This window comes from Bos indicus, chromosome X, assembly GCF_029378745.1.
Source record: "Bos indicus isolate NIAB-ARS_2022 breed Sahiwal x Tharparkar chromosome X, NIAB-ARS_B.indTharparkar_mat_pri_1.0, whole genome shotgun sequence".
In the NCBI taxonomy this organism is placed as follows: domain Eukaryota; kingdom Metazoa; phylum Chordata; class Mammalia; order Artiodactyla; family Bovidae; genus Bos; species Bos indicus.
In genome coordinates, this window is record NC_091789.1 from 144,923,067 (window position 1) to 144,939,944 (window position 16,878).

A 16,878-nucleotide genomic window follows, 5' to 3' on the forward strand; every position below is an offset into this window, starting at 1 on the left:
GCAACGCATTCTAGTATTCTTGCCTGGGAAACCCCATGGACAGAGGAGCCTGGTGGTCTACAGTCCATGGGGTGGAAAAGAGTCCGACACAACTGAGCGACTAAATGCAATAAGAAGAGCACATTTTTCACCCAAGACTAACCAAGTGGAAATGACACAAGTCACCATAGCATGACGCTGGGAATCAAGAAATTCACCTTGACCACCACTAATTATTAAAGAAATGCAAATCAACAGTGTAGTGAGGTACCGCCCATACTGGTTAGAATGGCAGTCCTTAAAAATGTACAAACAATGCTGGAGAAGGTGTGGAGAAAAGGGAACCCTCCTACATGGTTAGTAGGAATGTAAATTGGTGCAGCCATTATGGAGAAGAGTAGGAAGGTTCCTTAAAAAACTGAAAGTAGAGCTACCATATGACCCAGCAATCCCATCCTTGGACGTATATCCGGACAACACTAATTCAAAAAGATACATACATTCCCATGTTCATAGCACTATTCACAATAGCCAAGCCATGGAATCAAACAAAATGTCCAGCAGCAGATGAATGGATAAAGAAGATGTGGTACATATATACAGAGAAATTATTACTCAACCATAAATTAAAAAACCCAAAAGAATGCAGTCTGCAGCCACAGGGATGGGTCTGATCATACTAAGTCAACAAAAAGCAAGTCAGCAGCAGAAAGACAAATACCATATGATATCACTTAGATGTGGAATCTAAAATACGACAGAAATCAACATATGTATGAAGGAAAACAGACTCAGAAATCAGACTTGTGGTTCCCAAGGGGGAGGGGAGGGAAAGATTGGGAGTTTGGAATTAGCAACCATTTATTTAGAGTTGGACATGACTTGAGCGACTGAACTAAACTGAACTGACAAATATATATATACATAGGATGGATAAACAAGATGGCCCTACTATGTAGCACAGGGAGCTATACTCAGTATCTTGTAATAAACCATAACGGAAAAGAATACGGAAAAAAAAAGTATGTGTTTATATATATAAGTGAGTCATTTTGTTGTACAGAGGAAATTAACACAACATTGTAAATCAAGTGTATTTCAGTAAAATTTAAAAGAACTTCGCGTTGACCACACGGTGATCCACACACCTTATTCAGTCTCCTCCCACCACCAGGCTGGGTTCTCTTCCCGCCTCGGTCCGGGGCGGGGCGGGGGCAGGGGTGGTGGTGGTGGTGCAGGTTCTGCATTGTCGCCGTGGTCAGGCGTCTTCATTCCCTCCAGTTTTGAGCTGCCCCTCCAGTGGGCTTTCATCGCCTCAGCACCTTTTAAGGGAACTGGTCAGCTTTATTTTAATAAAAAGCCTCTCCCCCACTTTGGGTTTGTCTGATGCATTTTGGAGAGGACACCTCTGAAGGGAGACAGTGTCCCCCGTCAGCACGTCCTGTGGACAGTGTCCGGCCTTGCTCCCAGGGCCGTGGACTGTTGTGCGTGGAGGGCCCCTGCCCACGGGGTCCGGGCCTGCTTGCAAGATGCCGTCAGGTAGGCCTCACGCTTGAGTTTCCTAAGTGGGTATAAACTAGAAACAGGCTGACCTTGAGCTGAAAGGGGCAGGCCTCCCCCTGCACAACCCTTCCAAGATGGGGGGTAAGACACCGGGCCTCCAGTGATGTTCCTCTGCCCTAGGCTTTGCTGAGATGAGAAAGGAGGGTTCACTGCCAGCCACAAAAAAAAAAGAAAAGAATGTATGTAGCATTTGCGTACTTCTCGAAGTCCGTAAGTTCGTGACACTTTGCCTTCCTCTGCACCTCACTTCCTAGGTTTCACGGACGGGGAGGGTACTGGAGTCGTCACAGGCATTTTGGGGATCTGGTGGAGGAGTGGAATGACACGGGTTGGGGAGTTGTGGGATGTTTTACCTGGCTCAGTGTGACTCAGCACACAGCCTATATGTGTACACACGCGACGTGCGAGGTTCTCCTCTTTTGATGGGAAATACAGAAAACATTCCCCTCTCCCCCGCCTCCGGAATGCCTGGGCTTGCAGGCTGTGGTGGCCCTGCGGTGGTCAAGCCAACAGGTGTGAGGATGCACACAGCATCTTCCATGCCCCCGTGCCTGAGACTGATTCAGCATGCCCAAGGTGGCTCGCCCTGAAGAAACAGAAGTCTGAGCATCTCGGTCCACAGGTCGTGGGGCATGAGGACCACTGGATCCCACAGCCACACCCCCACCATCCCAGCCTACAACTGCACCTCCGCTGCCCTCATGGACAAATCCCTCCATCCTTTCAGAACTCACGAGACAACCAGGAGTGGCCCTGTAGAAGCCAGTAATAATAATAATAATGTATGTAGCACCTGTGTACTTATTAAAGTCCCTAAGTTTGTGACAATGTTTTTTTTCCCTTATCCCAAATAAAAATTCACCTCCTATGTTTGAGTAGTTCTTACTAAGAACACTCTCTCAGGCTTCCCTGGTGGCTCAGTGGTAAAGAATCCACCAATACAGGAAAGAGTTTGATTCCTGACCTGGGAAGACGCCACCTGGTGCAGAGCAACTAAGCCCATGTGCCACAACTACTGAGGCCCACGTGCAAGAAGCCTGCACACCACATCCAGACAAAACCCCGAGCAGTGAGCAAGAGCCAGAGCAGCCAAAATTCAACAAGCAAAATTATTCAAAAAAAAAGGAAGACTGCCTCTCTCTCAACTGATTGACCTCCGGGTCCCACCAACCTGCTTCGAAAACAGAAGCATTTGGCTGCTACTGACAGGGAGCAGCTGCCATCTGTCCTCTGGTGGTTCCAACAGGGGTGTCCGGGTGCAGAGAAAGCTTTTCCTCCAGACCCAGGCTGCAGTGATGGCACCAGAGGTGTGAACACCCCTCCCTCCATGTGGCACTCCTCTGACCCGGCACAAGTTCCAAGCACATTGACATTATCAGCTCACTTGCTCTCCCAAGGGCCGGGAAGGAAGAAGCTGAGGGGTGCAGAGGCTAGGGCCTGCTCACAGCCATACGATCTTCAAGTGACAGAGGTGGCTTGGCTCCGGGAACGTGGCTTCAGGTCCTGGACCGCAGGGTGCTACTCCATATCAGCACCCAGCGTGGGAGATGATGGGGCTCCACCAGTGGCTCCAATGCTTCACAGCTCCCTGCAGTCACAGGGTGGAGCACATGCCACACCTTCTGGATTCCGGGTTGGGCTGCGAGACTTGCCACAGCAATGGAAGGTTAGCAGGTGTGCCATAACCACACCCGGGGCAAGCACCGATGTGACTGGGCTTGTTCTCCAGTCATGTGCCATGGACGTGCCCAGGCCAAAGGCCTGGTCCCGGGAGGCAGATGACAGGCGTGTGGAGCAGAATGATCTACCAATTCCTCCTCTAAAGGAGTTACTTCTCCCTGCACCCTGCTGCGATTTTATAGTGGTTGTTACACAGCATGGCTGTGGCAACAGCTGACTGATACAACCAGTGTCTCTGATGTTTTTCCCCAGCTACAGACTGACTGGCCTGAACTCAACAGGCAGAAACAGTCAAACACCTGTGTACACAGATTCAACCCCATGATTTATCAGTGGCTGAAGGATCTGACACACAGGAAGGACGTTCCAATTCTTAAAAAAGATGCAAGACAAAGACACGCTCCATTCACTGAAAGACACCATTTATTGTATTAAGGTCAAGCAGGATGATCTGTTGAGAGGTAAGTGTTAAGTGTTGAGCATGAAATTGGTACACATCTTCCATGGTGGGCGGCATGATCAAAGTCTCCGGCAAGGCCCCTGACTGCAACCTCGAGATACAGAGAGCACTTCTCAGCTGAGCAATGACCCGGGGTGAGCCATCAGCCACCACCCAGGAATGCCATGGGAGAAACATTAGCACCAGATTGTTTGCATATGCTGTAATATAGCTATACACAAAGTTGTGCACACTGACTCACTAATCTCTATGTCCCCACCACCAGACATTTATGAGGCAGATGGGGAAATAGACAGGACCATTGTGATTCTATGGGCTTCGTTTAAAGGACACCAGTGCCCTGTGTATTGCTATGTAGAAGACAACGTTCTCAAAAGACACTGAAAGGCTGGATACAGGCAAAAACTCTATTTTCACATTTTACAGATGTATCATCAAAATGATCACAATACTGTATGACAAGGGCAAGAATCACAGATGAAAGCTTTGTGAAAACCAAAACACACTGACATCACTGTGGTTATCTCCCCAAGGGAGGAAGGTGGTGGAGGGGGGCGGTCCATGGACAGCCAGCTTTATCTTTTCTGCCATGACCCATTTTCACAGCAAGTGACCATAGCGTATGAGGAGGACGACGATGCTTCACTGGCAGAAGAGGGTCTTTTCAAATCAGGAACAGCTTAATTTAAGAAGAATAAAAAGTGCAGAAAAAGGCCTTTTTCTTTGGCGTGGGTGGGCTGCCAAGGAATGTTTACTGCCAGCATCACTGAAGCCTGCTAGGTCGGTTCCCCCCAGGGCTGCAGAGATATCACCACGGCCGGTCCAGCTTGTCCTTCTGGCTCCGTGGGTGTGGAGTAGTGTCCTTTAATAAGACATTATGTCCTTCTGTCTTTGGTAAGGTGCCGGCCACTGGTGACAAAGGGCTATCTTTCTACCTGTCGAAAAACTCCTTTCACAGGCATAAGAGGAAACAAGGAGTAACGTGATCTGATCTCTGACTATCACCCCAACATGAAGTTATCTTGGGGCTTCTCCCGCCATTATGCAGGATCTCACCCAACTGGGACGGAACACAGATGACCAGGTTAAAAATCAGACCGTGAGAACCAAGCCACAAGAGGCTGAACACCTATGCGGCCTACTGACATGCATATAGCCTCTTTGGTGAAGTGTCTATTTAAGTCTCTGGCTCATGTTTTAACTGGGCTGTCTGTTTTCATACTGTTAACTTGGAAAGATCTTTATACATTCTGGATGCAAATGCAGCACACGGGATCTGCAAGTTGTCTTCTCCTAGTCATGACTCGGGCACTGGAAAACAACAGCTCGCCAGTGTTTTCTTTAGTGAACAGACTCTCTTGACCACCTTGCAATATCAAATGATAAAACAGGGAACAGACAGTGGTCAACTCTGTGGCAGATAAAGACCAGGTCTGGGAGTTGTGTGGCCCACTGGGACCTCTGGAAAGCCAGAACCATGGGTTCTTAGAGGAAATGTGGCCTTGACACTGCCATAACTAATCCAGAGAAGAAACAAGAGAGGAGCTGCCAATTATAATCCACAATCATATAGACACAGAAATACAATCAGGACACAAAGAAATGTTCTGTGGGGGGGGGTGCGGAGGGGAAAGTAAATGAGGAAAATATCTCAGGGGCCTTAAGGGGAAAAAAAAAAACAAAAACGTTGCAAGCACATACCCTCCGGACACTTTCAGCCAGGTAATCTCACTTTGCAGGAGAAATACCATTTGCACACGGGTGCCATCCCAGAAGAACAAAAGCCGGTATGTCCCTTCTGCGTGCGCCTTCCTTAAAGCATGCACACTGTGCAAGTGGCGATTTCACCATGAGTGAACCTAGCGTGCTGAAAGCTCATTTCACAGCTGGTCTTTAAACCGCATGGACAACTATTCTCCTTTCTAACACATTAATAAATAATGCTCATCCTCATTATTTTGCTGGGTCAGGGGTCATCCTTACAGGACAGACAACCAAAGGCGCAACACTTCCGGCGCCTCCCGTGATCCACAGGACAGCTCGTGCACCAGGCGAACCTCCCCCCACCCTCAACCCACATGCACCTTCTTAGAGACACACTCATTTCTTCCTGCGCGGAGGACGCGGTTCAGTGCCCGCACGCACTGCCGGCATAGGCCACGTGGTGACCCTGTTGCGCAGGCGCGCACGGCGCACCCGAGCCCCCGCGCCACGTGGGGACGCTTCCAGGCCACCACGGAGAAGGGGTGGGGGGAGCCGCTCTACTCAGCATTCCAAAAGGGAACCGAAGAATTAAAGAACTCATCCCAAACACACACATGGAAGTTATTGCTTTGCTGACCGCCACCTGGCCGTGAGAGGACACCCCCCCACCCCCCGACCCCCATCAACAGGACATAAATACAGGCTGCGGTTTTCAGCTGCATCCGCAGGACCAGAGCTGATGACTCCGCCAATCCCATCTGCATCCTCCTCCTCCTCCAGGGAGGGCCGGGTGGGGTGGGGGGTGGGTGCACCCTCATTTGCCTCTCTCGGGCTGCAGGCTGTCCAAGAGGCACTTCAGCTGCTCCTCACCCAGGTGTATTTTGTCTTCCAGCTCGCGCTGTTCGATGATGAGCGCCGACTTCATCTTGACGAAGTGCTCGTAGTCCGCCAGGCTCTCGGGGCCCAGGTAGCTGACCAGGATGTCGAAGACGATGCCTTCCCGGCGGTCCAGGTTCTCCTTCAGCTCCCTGGCGTCTTCGTGCTGCTGGATCAGGACGCGCTGCTTCTCGAGCAGGGATTGCTGGACAGACAGAAGACACACAAGCCTGCTGGGGATCCAGCGGGGAGGGAAACGGGGGGGCAGCGCGGGGAGGCTGGCCAGAGCCTCCCACCGCCTGCACAGCGAGGCGCCGGGATACACCCCCGCCCCCACAAGGCGCCCAGATACACTGCCCCACGAGGTGCCGAGATACACCGCCGCATGAGGTACCCGGATATACCCCAGCACGAGGCGCCCAGATACACCCCCGCACGAGGCACCGGGATACACTCTCGCAGGAGGCACCCAGATATACCCCTGCAGGAGGCACCCAGATACATCCCCCGCCCCCTCGCCACGAGGTTCCTAGATATACCCGGAGGAACATGAGAGCCATTCGCGCCCGGAAAAGTCCAAAACGGAGACGCGCGCAGGCAGCGAAGGACTCGCAGGGTGGGGGGGACCTTTGTGCGCCCAAGGCGTTTCCCTGACAACACAGCAGATGGGGGCAAAGTGGGTCAAAGCAGTGCATTTAAAGAGATCGCCCAGGGCAGGATTGCGAAACCCTTCTGGCCCCAGGAGAGGCGGACGGTGAGGAGGACAAGGGGCTGGAAAACGAGGCGGAGGCTGGGGTGGGTGGGCCGCATAGCTGCCCTGGCTCCTTACTCTGGGGTACACAGACGCCCCCACTCCTAGATTGGGGTGCACACCTACAGTCCCTGGGCTCCCGTACGTAACCTGCTGTGAAAACAAGGCAGGGAGCGAGGAACGGTATTAAACAGTCTCCACGTGGCGGCTGATGCACTTCAAGGGAACGCCCAGTCCTCGGTCCCAGTTTCCGACGCCAGCAGAGTCTCCCGTTCCTCCGCCACCTGGTGACCCGAATGGCCTCCCCAAGCCCTGTCGGAGCATCACGGGGGTGGAGGGGCCCCAAGGAGAGGCCAGAGGCACAGGGCTGCTGCTTGGTGGGCGTGGTAGTGTGGGTGTGGGGGCGCGGTAAAAACAGAAACTGCTTCCCTGGTCCGGAGCCTGGGAAGTATCAGTGGCCTGCACCACCTTTCAGGGCCGCCTGCCCCTTGCTAAAGGACACCCTGACCTGCCAGTATGAGTGAGAGTAGGATTAACTGCAATTCATTAATTCCAACCAAAAGACAAAGAGACCTCAGTTGATTCTCCAAACAGGGCTACAGAGATCAGTTGGCATCCCTGGAGACTACAAGCTCCTGATTGGAGGGAGGGCGTCCTGCGTCCATGTCTGGCCCACGTGTCCCACTTTCTATCTGGAAAGACGGGGAGCCTCCCACAGCCGGACGCTGCCTCTTTGCCCTCCTTAGCACCTGTCATTGACAGTTTCCCCCAAGGCTGTTCACAGTGGAGGCCGGGCCCCTACAATGAACTTGGAGGCGGCTATGGACCACCACGGCCTCCGGTTCTAGGAAGGTGAAGCTCATCAAGCATGCCCAGCGTGGACCTAATGTGCAGACCCCGAGGGACACAGTGAAGGTTCAGGGCCCAGGAAGTCCACGCACAGTCCCTGGTGGGGGACTCCTTCAGTGTCCCCGATGCTAACTAATAAGCCTGTCGATGGCATCACCGACTCAATGGACATGAGTCTGAATGTATAAAATAATGCTAGCATGTTCTGGCCACCTGATGCAAAGAACTGACTCACTGGAAAAGACCCTGATGCTGGGCAAGATTGAAGGCAGGAGGAGAAGGGGACGACAGAGGATGAGATGGTTGGATGGCATCACTGACTTGATGGACGTGAGTTTAGGAAACTCAGGGAGACGGTGATGGACAGGGAGGCCTGGCGTGCTGCGGTCCATGGGGTCCCAAAGAGTCAGACCCAACCGGGTAACTGAACAACTCGGGGAATCTCGGGGTGACCCCCCACTATGAGAAGGATGAGAGCCAGAGAGAAGAAGACCTTCTGCGACCAGCTGGACAGCCAGCCCAGCGAGGCTTCCAGGCGTTCACTCCGCACCCCGCGGGCCCTACCCCCTATCCATCCATCCCGCCTCGGGGGGAGTACCCGATCGCCCGGAGGCGTGCTGTCGTCCAGGTTGTTGAGGGCGTTCTCCACGCGGGCCAGGCGGCCGGACAGCGACAGCAGGAGGTTCACCACCTTGTCGAGGTCCCCGATGAACATGCGGAACTTGTCAAACTCATTGGGCTTGCACACGGCCTTGACCAGGGCCTCCACCTCGTCGCCCAGCGCGCTGTTGGCCTGCACGTCCTCCAGCAGGCTCTCCCGCGCCTCCCGCAGCACCTGCAGCTTGCGGCCAAGGCTCTCAATGAGCTCCTGCTGTGGGTACAGCGTGTGGGACTCAGTCACGGCCCTGCTGACCTGGGCAACCCCCTGCACCCGCCCGCACCTCCTGGCCTGCGGGCCCGTCAGCAGCTTGTTGCGCATGAACAAATGTCAAGCCAGCATCGAAAAAATCTGCAAGCAATAAATGCTGGAGAGGCTGTGGACAAAAGCGAAACCCTCTTGCATTGTTTGAAACTGAAAGTCGCTCAGCTGTGTCTGACTCTTTGGGACCCCATGGCCTATGCAGTCGATGGGATTCTCCAGGCCAGAACACTGGAGTGGGTAGCCTTTCCCTGCTCCAGGGGATCTTCCCAATCCAGGGATCAAACTCAGGTTTCCTGCCTTGTGGGCAGATTCTCTATCAGCTGAGCCACGAGGGAAGCTCCCTTGCACTGTTAGTGGGACTGTAAATTGGTACAGCGATTATGGACAACAATATGGAGATTTCTTAAAAAAAAAAAAAAAAAAAAACTAGGACTAAAACAACCATATGATCAAGCAAATCCCAGTACTGGACATATACCCTGGACGAAAGCATGACTGAAAAAGACACACGTACCACACTGTTCACTGCAGCACTATTTACAATAGCTAGCACATGGGTCAGAGAGGGCAACGGCACCCCACTCCAGTGCTCTTGCCTGGAAAACCCATGGACGGAGGAGCCTGGTAGGCTGCAGTCCATGGGGTCGCTAAGAGTCAGACACGACTAAGTGACTTCACTTTCACTTTTTACTTTCATGCATTGGAGAAGGAAATGGCAACCCACTCCAGTGTTCTTGCCTGGAGAATCCCAGTGACAGAGGAGCCTAATGGGCTGCCGTCTATGGGGTCGCACAGAGTCGGACACGACTGAAGCGACTTAGCAGCAGCAGCAGCAGCAGCAGCACATGGGTGGAGAAGGAAATGGCAACCCACTGCAGTGGTCTTGCCTGGAGAATCCTGTGAACAGAGGAGCCTGGTAGGCTGCCGTCTACGGGGTCGCACAGAGTCGGACATGACTAAAGCAACTTAGCATGCACACATGCATTGGAAAAGGAAATAGCAACCCACTCCAGTATTCTTGCCTGGAGAATCCCAGGGAAAGAGGAGCCTGGTGGGCTGCCGTCTATGGGGTCGCACAGAGTTGGACACGACTGAAGCGACTTAGCAGCAGCAGCATACGGAAGCAACCTAGACGTCCATCGGCAAATGGATGGATAAAGAAGCCGTGGTACATATACACAGTGGAATATCACTCAGCCACGAAAACGAACACCTCTGAGTCAGTTCTAATGAGGTGGATGAACCTGGAGCCTACTACACTAAGTGACGTAAATCAGAAAAAACAAATATATATTAACATATATACAGAATCTAGAAAGATGATACTGATGAACCTATTTGCTGGGCAGCAGTGGAGATGCAGACACATAGAGAACAGATGGGCAGGGGGAAGGATGGTGGGACTAATGGAGAAAGTGGCGTGGAAACACACACATTACGATATGGAAAAAGCCAGAAGGAATCTGCGGGATGACACCGGGAGTTCAACACTGCCATCCTACTCCTTTTTTCCCCCCACAAATGCCCATCACGGGTCCCTGATGGGCCTCCAACCCTCCTTGTCCACACATCCCAGCCACTGGTCCCTGACCTCCTCCTCTCCCAGCGTCTCTCCTCGTCCTGTCTGCACCGCTCCCTGACCTCAAGTCCCTGAGCACATCTCCCAGCCCCCTTCGTTTACGCAGCTGCACCTGGTAGTCAATGACCTTACATGCAAGCCGCCTCCTCCCTGTTCACACAGCTTCCAGCACTGGTCCACCGCCTTGATGTGCAGTCCTCTTCCTCCCTGTCAACACACCTCCAGACACAACCCATGCCCCTCGATCTCATCTCCAGTCATTCCTCTGACGTTCAGCCACAAGTCCCTGCCCTCTGCAACCCTGTCCCATTCGTGTCCACACAGGTCCAACCACTGATCCCGGAATAGTCCACCCCGATAATCCTTTTCTGTGTTCACGCAGCTCCAGCCTCATCCCTCACTGCCTGTAAGCCTGTGTGCGTGCTCAGTCACGTCCAACGCATTGCCATTGAATAATGGGCTGTAGCCCGCCAGGCTCCTCCGTCCACGGGGTTTCCCCAGCCAGAATACTGGAGGTGGTCACCACTTCCTACTTAAGGGGATCTTCTAGACCCGGGAATCGAACCTGTGCCTCCTGTATTGGTAGGCGGATTCTTTACCAATGAGCTGCCTGGGAACCCCGCCCCCCACCCCCCAACCCCACCCCACTAGGTGTCTGTCTACACAGCTAAACTAGCGGTCTCTGACCTCAACTACTATCCTCTTCATCTTTGTCCACACAGTCCCAGGCGCTGGGGCCTGCCTTAATGTACAACAAGCCTTCCCATACTGTTCACACAGGTCGGGCTGCCTGTCCCCGACTTTATCTCAAAACCTCCTCCTACTTGTAACGCCCTGTTGCAGCCACTGGTGGCTGACTTTATCTGCGAGCCTCCTCTTCCTCGGACACAGAGTTTTCACCAAGGGTCGGCGAGTTCTCTTTCAGTCCTCTGCCCCTGGTCTGCACAGCTCCAACCATGAATCCTTGACCTTATCTGCTATCCTCCTGATCCTTGTCCACACAGCCCCCGACCGACTTCATCTACAAACCTCCCCATCCTCCTTCACGCAGATCCGGCCACCTTTCCCTGACTTCATCTGCAGCCTTCCTTCCACTTGAACACACCACTCCAGGCACTGGAACCTGACTTTATCTGCGCTCCTCCTTGTACAGAGAGTTCTAGCCATGGGTCCCTGTCCTCCCACACAATCGTCTTCCTCCTGGTACAGAGCCCTAGCCACTTGGTCTTTGACTTTGCTTTCTGATCCTCCCACCTCGTGTTCCCAAAGCTCCAGCCGCTGGTCCCCGATCTCTTCTCCAGATGTCCTCCTCCTTGTCCACACAGCTCCAGCAACAGGTCACTGAACTCATCTCCAGTCCTCTCCTTCCGAGTCAGCACAGCTCGAGGAACTGGTCCCTGAACCCCCATCCATTCCTGATCGTGTTCACACAGCTGCACCCACACGTCCCTGGCCACTCACAAATCCCCCCTTCTCCTTGTCCACACACAAGGCCAGGAACAGGTCCCTGACCTCCTCTCTCATCAGTCTTCCTCTTTTCCACACAGTTCCATCTTGAAGTCACTGACCTAAACTGCAAACCTCCTCACCCTTCAGCTCAGTTGCTCAGTCATGTCTGCCTCTTCGAGACCCCATGGGCTGCAGCATGCCAGGCCTCCCTGTCCATCACCAACTCCCGGAGCTTGCGCAAACTCATGTCCATTGAGTCGGTGATGCCATCCAACCATCTCATCCTCTGTCGTCCCCTTCTCCTCCTGCCCTCAATCTTTCCCAACATCAGGGTGTTTTGTAATGAGTCAGTTCTTCGCATCAGGTGGCCAAAGTATTGGAGTTTCAGCTTCAGCATCAGTCCTACCTAATGAACAGTCAGGACTGATCTCCTTTAGGATGGACTGGTTGGATCCCCTTGCAGTCCAAGGGACCCTCAAGAGTCTTCTCTAACACCACAGTTCAAAAGCATCCATTCTTTGGTGCTCAGCTTTCTTCACAGTCCAGCTCTCAAATCCATACACGACTCCTTTCGTCTACACAGCACTGTCCAGCATTGCCATTCCTTTTCGTCTATGTGACTGTGTAAGTGAACTGATTCAACTGACCTGAACTGCACTCCTCTTTATCCTTGTCCTCACAATCCCAGCCACTGGTACCTGACCTCATCTCCAAAATGCCACATCCTTTTCACACAGCTCTGGCCTTATTTCCCAGACTTTATGTCCAGTCCTTCCCTCTTGTGCTGGGCTTCCCTGCTGGCTCAGTGGGTAAAAAATTTGCCTGCAATGCTGGAGACCCAGGTTCAATCCCTGGGTCAGGAAGATCTACTGGGGAAGGGCATGGCAACCCACTCCAGTGTTCTTGCCCTGGAGAATCCCACGGACAGAGGAGCCAGGCTGGCTACAGTCCTTGGGGTCACAGTCAGACATGACTGTGTGACTAACTTCCCCCCCTTTTTCTTCCCCCTCTTCACACAGCTTCCGTGGCCAGTGCCTGACCTATTCTCCAATCTTCCTCCTGCTGGTCCACACAGCTCCAGCCACTGGTCCCCTAACTGTGCTCCGTGACTACTCCTTGTGTTTGCAGAGCTGCATCTATAGGTCCCTGGCGACCTGTCAAATCAACCTCCTCCTTGAACACAAAGCTCCCATCAAGGGTCCCTCACCTTATCTCTCATGGGCATCGCTTTCCCCCCACATCGCCATCTAGTGGTCAAAGGCACGAAGTGCAGCTGTCCTCATCCTTGCACACAGCGGTCCAGCCACCAGTCCTTGCCTTGACTACGAATCATTTCCTCCCCGAACACTGAGCCCCAACCATGTTTCATGGCCTCCTCTGCGCGTCTCCTGTGCCGAATCCACACAGCTCCAACTTACTGGTCCCTGCCCTCATCTACCATCCTCTTCCTCCTCTGCAAAGAGAGCCAGGCACAAGTTGCTGACCTTGTCTCAAATTTTCCATCACCCTAGTCTACATACCTCTGACCTCTCCAATCTATTCTTGTTGGTGTTGGTTTAGTCGCTAAGTCGTGTCTGACTCTTGCAATCCCATGGACAGACGAACCTGGCAGGCTACACAGTCCATGAGGATTCTCCGGGCAAGAATACTGGAGTGGGTTGCCATTTCTTTCTCCAGGGGCATCTTCCCAACCCAGGAATCGAACCCAGATATCCTGCATTGTAGGCAGATTCTTTACCAACTGAGCTACACGGGAAGCCCATAATCTATTCTTAGTCCATCTCCAATAACTCAAAGCCACTGGTCCTGGCCCTCCTTCCCATCTTATCAAACCCTGTCCACACAGCTCCAGCCAATGGTTCCTGACCTTCTGGTATTCACAAAAGCCACACCCATAGGTCCCTGGCGACCTCACAGACCCACCGCCCTGTGCACGTAACTCCACGCATTGCCTCTGACCTCGTCTCCCACAACACGTTGTCTTTTCCACACAGGTCCTTGTAGTGGTTGCTGACCTGAACCGCAGTCCTGCTCATCCTCGTTCACACAGCTCCAGCCACCAGTCCCTGACTTTGTCACCGGAGGTCCTCCTGCCTGTACAGACATCTCCGGCCACCTGTCCTTGACGTCCTCTACAATCCTGCCCCAAGTCCACGCGGCTCCAGTGACCAGTCCCTGACCTCATCTGCAATCCTCTTTGTCCGTGTCCACAAAGATACAGCCACGAGTCCCTGACTCCCTCCAGTCTCCGTCCTCTTGTCCGCATACCTCCCCAGACAAGTCCTTCAGTCTTTCCTATGCCTTCTCAACACTGGCCAAGCCACTGCTGCCTAACCTCCTCTCCAGCTTCCTGTCCACACTTCGGCCACAAGTCAATGATCTCCTCTCCAACCCCTCTCCTCCTTGTCCATGCAGCTCCAGCCACTGGTCCCTCACCTTGCCTCTCACTCCCCTTTCTCTCTGTCTACACAGCTTCATCTCGGAGATGGCAATGGCACCCCACTCCAGTACTCTTGCCTGGAAAATACCATGGACAGAGGAGCCTGGTAGGCTGCAGTCCATGGCGTTGGGGTTGCGAAGAGTCGGACACGACTGCGCGACTTCGCTTTCACTTTTCATTTGCACGCATTGGAGAAGGAAGTAGCAACCCACTCCAGTGTTCTTGCCTGGAGAATCCCAGGGACGGGGGAGCCTGGTGGGCTGCCGACTATGGGGTCGCACAGAGTCGGACACGACTGAAGCGACTTAGCAGCAGCAGCAGCAGCAGCAGCACAGCTTCATCTGGTGGTCACTGACTCGCACTGCCACAGAATGGACGCTTTTGAACTGTGGTGGAGAAGAGTCTTGAGGGTCCCTGGAATTGCAAGGAGATCCAACCAGTCCATCCTAAAGGAAATCAGTCCTGAGTGTTCATTGGAAGGACTGACGCTGAAGCTGAAACTCCAACACTTTTGGCCACCTGATGCAAAGCACTGACTCACTGGAAAAGACCCTGATGTAGGGAGAGATTGAAGGTGGGAGGAGAAGAGGTTGACAGAGGATGAGATGGCTGGATGGCATCACCGACTCAACGGAGATGAGTTTGGGTAAACTCCAGGAGCTGTCAATGGACAGGGAGGCCTGGCACGCTGCGGTTCATGGAGTCGCAAAGAGTCGGACACGACTGAGCGACTGAACTGAACTGAGCTGAACTGCACTCCTCCTCATTCACACCAGTGCAGTCCCAGCCAGTGGTCTGTGAGTTATTAATTGAAACCTCCGCATCCGTGCTCACACAGGCGTGGCCCCCTGTCACTGACATTATCTCCAATTGTCCTTTTTGTAGACACAGCTCCAGCCACTGCTGCCTTTCTTAATCCGCAGTCCTCCGTCTCCCTGGACAGAGAGCCTACCTAGCCACTGGTTTCCTTTCCGCGCCTCAGCTTCCTTTCCAATCCTCCTGCTCCATGTCCAAACAGCTCCAGCAACTGGTCCCTGACATTGTCTATGTGTTCCCTCCTCCTTGTCCACATAGCTCCACCCTTGGCCCGACTGCATCTCCTATCTTCCTCCTCCTTGACCAAACAGCATCAGGCACGGCCACCTGAGTGCATCTCCAGACTTCCTCCTCTGTCCCCAAAGCTCCAACCACGGCTCCCCGACTTCCCCTCCACTCCTTGTCAGCCTTGTACAGAGGGCTTCCAGCCATTGGTCCCTGCCTTTCTTCCTATCCTCCCGCTCCAGGTCAATGCAACTCCAGCCACCTGTCCCCTGACTTTCTCTACAAGAGTCCTCCTCCCTGTCTATACAAGCTACAGCAACTGACAAGGTCCCTAACCTTGTCTCTCAAACCCCTTCCATTCTGCTGACACGGCTCCATCACGTGGTCACTGACCTGAACTGCAATCCTCCTCATCCTGGTTCCCACAGTCCCAGCCACAGGTCCCTGATTTCCTCTAAAAACCCCCCTCATCCTTGTTCACACAGGTCCAGCCACCTGTCTATGACTTTATCTTCCCTCCTCATCTATATAGTGACAGCTATGGGACCCTGATCCCTCTCTCCCATCCTGCTCTTCCTTATACACACAGTTCCACTCACTGGTTCCTGACCTCCTCTCCAAAATTCCTCCCCCTTGTCCACAAAGGTCCAGTTGCTGGTCCCTGACCTCAGGCCAAAGCTTCTTTCTAGTCCAGTAGCTCAAGCCACTGGTCCCAGATTGCCTTTCCATTCTGTCTCTTCTTTGTCACAAAGCCCCAGCCCCTGGTCCCTGACTTAAAAATCTCCAAACCTCCTAATCCTTATTAATCCAAGTCTGGCCTCGTTTTTGCTGACTTCATCTCCAGCCTTTCTGCTCCTTGTGCACCCAGGTCCAGCCACTTTGTCCGGACTTTTATCTCCAACCCGCCTCACCCTTCACACAGCAGCAGCCACTGGTCCCCCTTGACTATTGATCACAAATCCTTCCACCTGCTTGTTGAAACATCTCCAGACACAAGTCCCTGACCTCCTCTGGGGTCCTTCTCCTCCTTGTCCACAAGGCCCCAGCCACTGGTCTGGCCACATCTCCAATCATCCTTGTCCACACAGCTCCAGCAACTCACTTTATGTCTCATTCCCCTTTGTCTACACAGCTCCATCTAGTGGTCACCAACCTGAACTGCAATCCTCCTCATTCTTGATTACAGGGCTCTGGCACCCTGTCCCTGACAGTTGTCTACAATCCTCTTCCTCCAGCCACTGGTCCTCAACTTCCTTTCCAATCCTCCGGCTCCGTGTCCACATGGCTCCAGCCAACTGGTCTCTGACTTCCTCTCCAAACCTCTGCATCCTTGTTCACACGGGTCCAGCCACTTGTCTTACGATATTATGGCCAATCGTCCCTCCTCATCTACAAAGCTACGGCTCAGGCAGCCTGACCGTCTCTCCAGTCTTGTTCTTCTTTATCCACACGTCTCCAGTCACTAGTTCCTGACATCCTCTCCAATCATCATCTTCCCCCCTGTCCACACAGCTGCAGCCACAGGTCCCAGACTGTTATCTCCAATTCGCCCCTCAAATCTCCATGGAGCTCCCGCCACAAGGCC

At 53.1% G+C, this 16,878-nt stretch overlaps 1 protein-coding gene across 7 annotated transcripts in view; it reads right to left on the reverse strand.

Moving 5' to 3' along the window:
• Nucleotides 1-3,627: 3,627 nt before the first annotated feature.
• The window catches only part of SHROOM2 (shroom family member 2), a 141,533-nt gene continuing 128,282 nt past the window's right edge, over nt 3,628-16,878 (reverse strand). For 6 of the 7 annotated variants that reach the window (XM_070784573.1, XM_070784574.1, XM_070784571.1 and 3 more), the window contains 2 exons: nt 8,461-8,733; nt 3,628-6,467 (listed from right to left, as the gene is read on the reverse strand). In XM_070784573.1, the coding sequence (XP_070640674.1) occupies nt 6,201-6,467; nt 8,461-8,733 (540 nt within the window). In that variant the 3' untranslated portion in view covers nt 3,628-6,200. The remainder of the gene's footprint in view (nt 6,468-8,460; nt 8,734-16,878) is intronic. The other variant, XM_070784572.1, reaches the window with a different exon arrangement.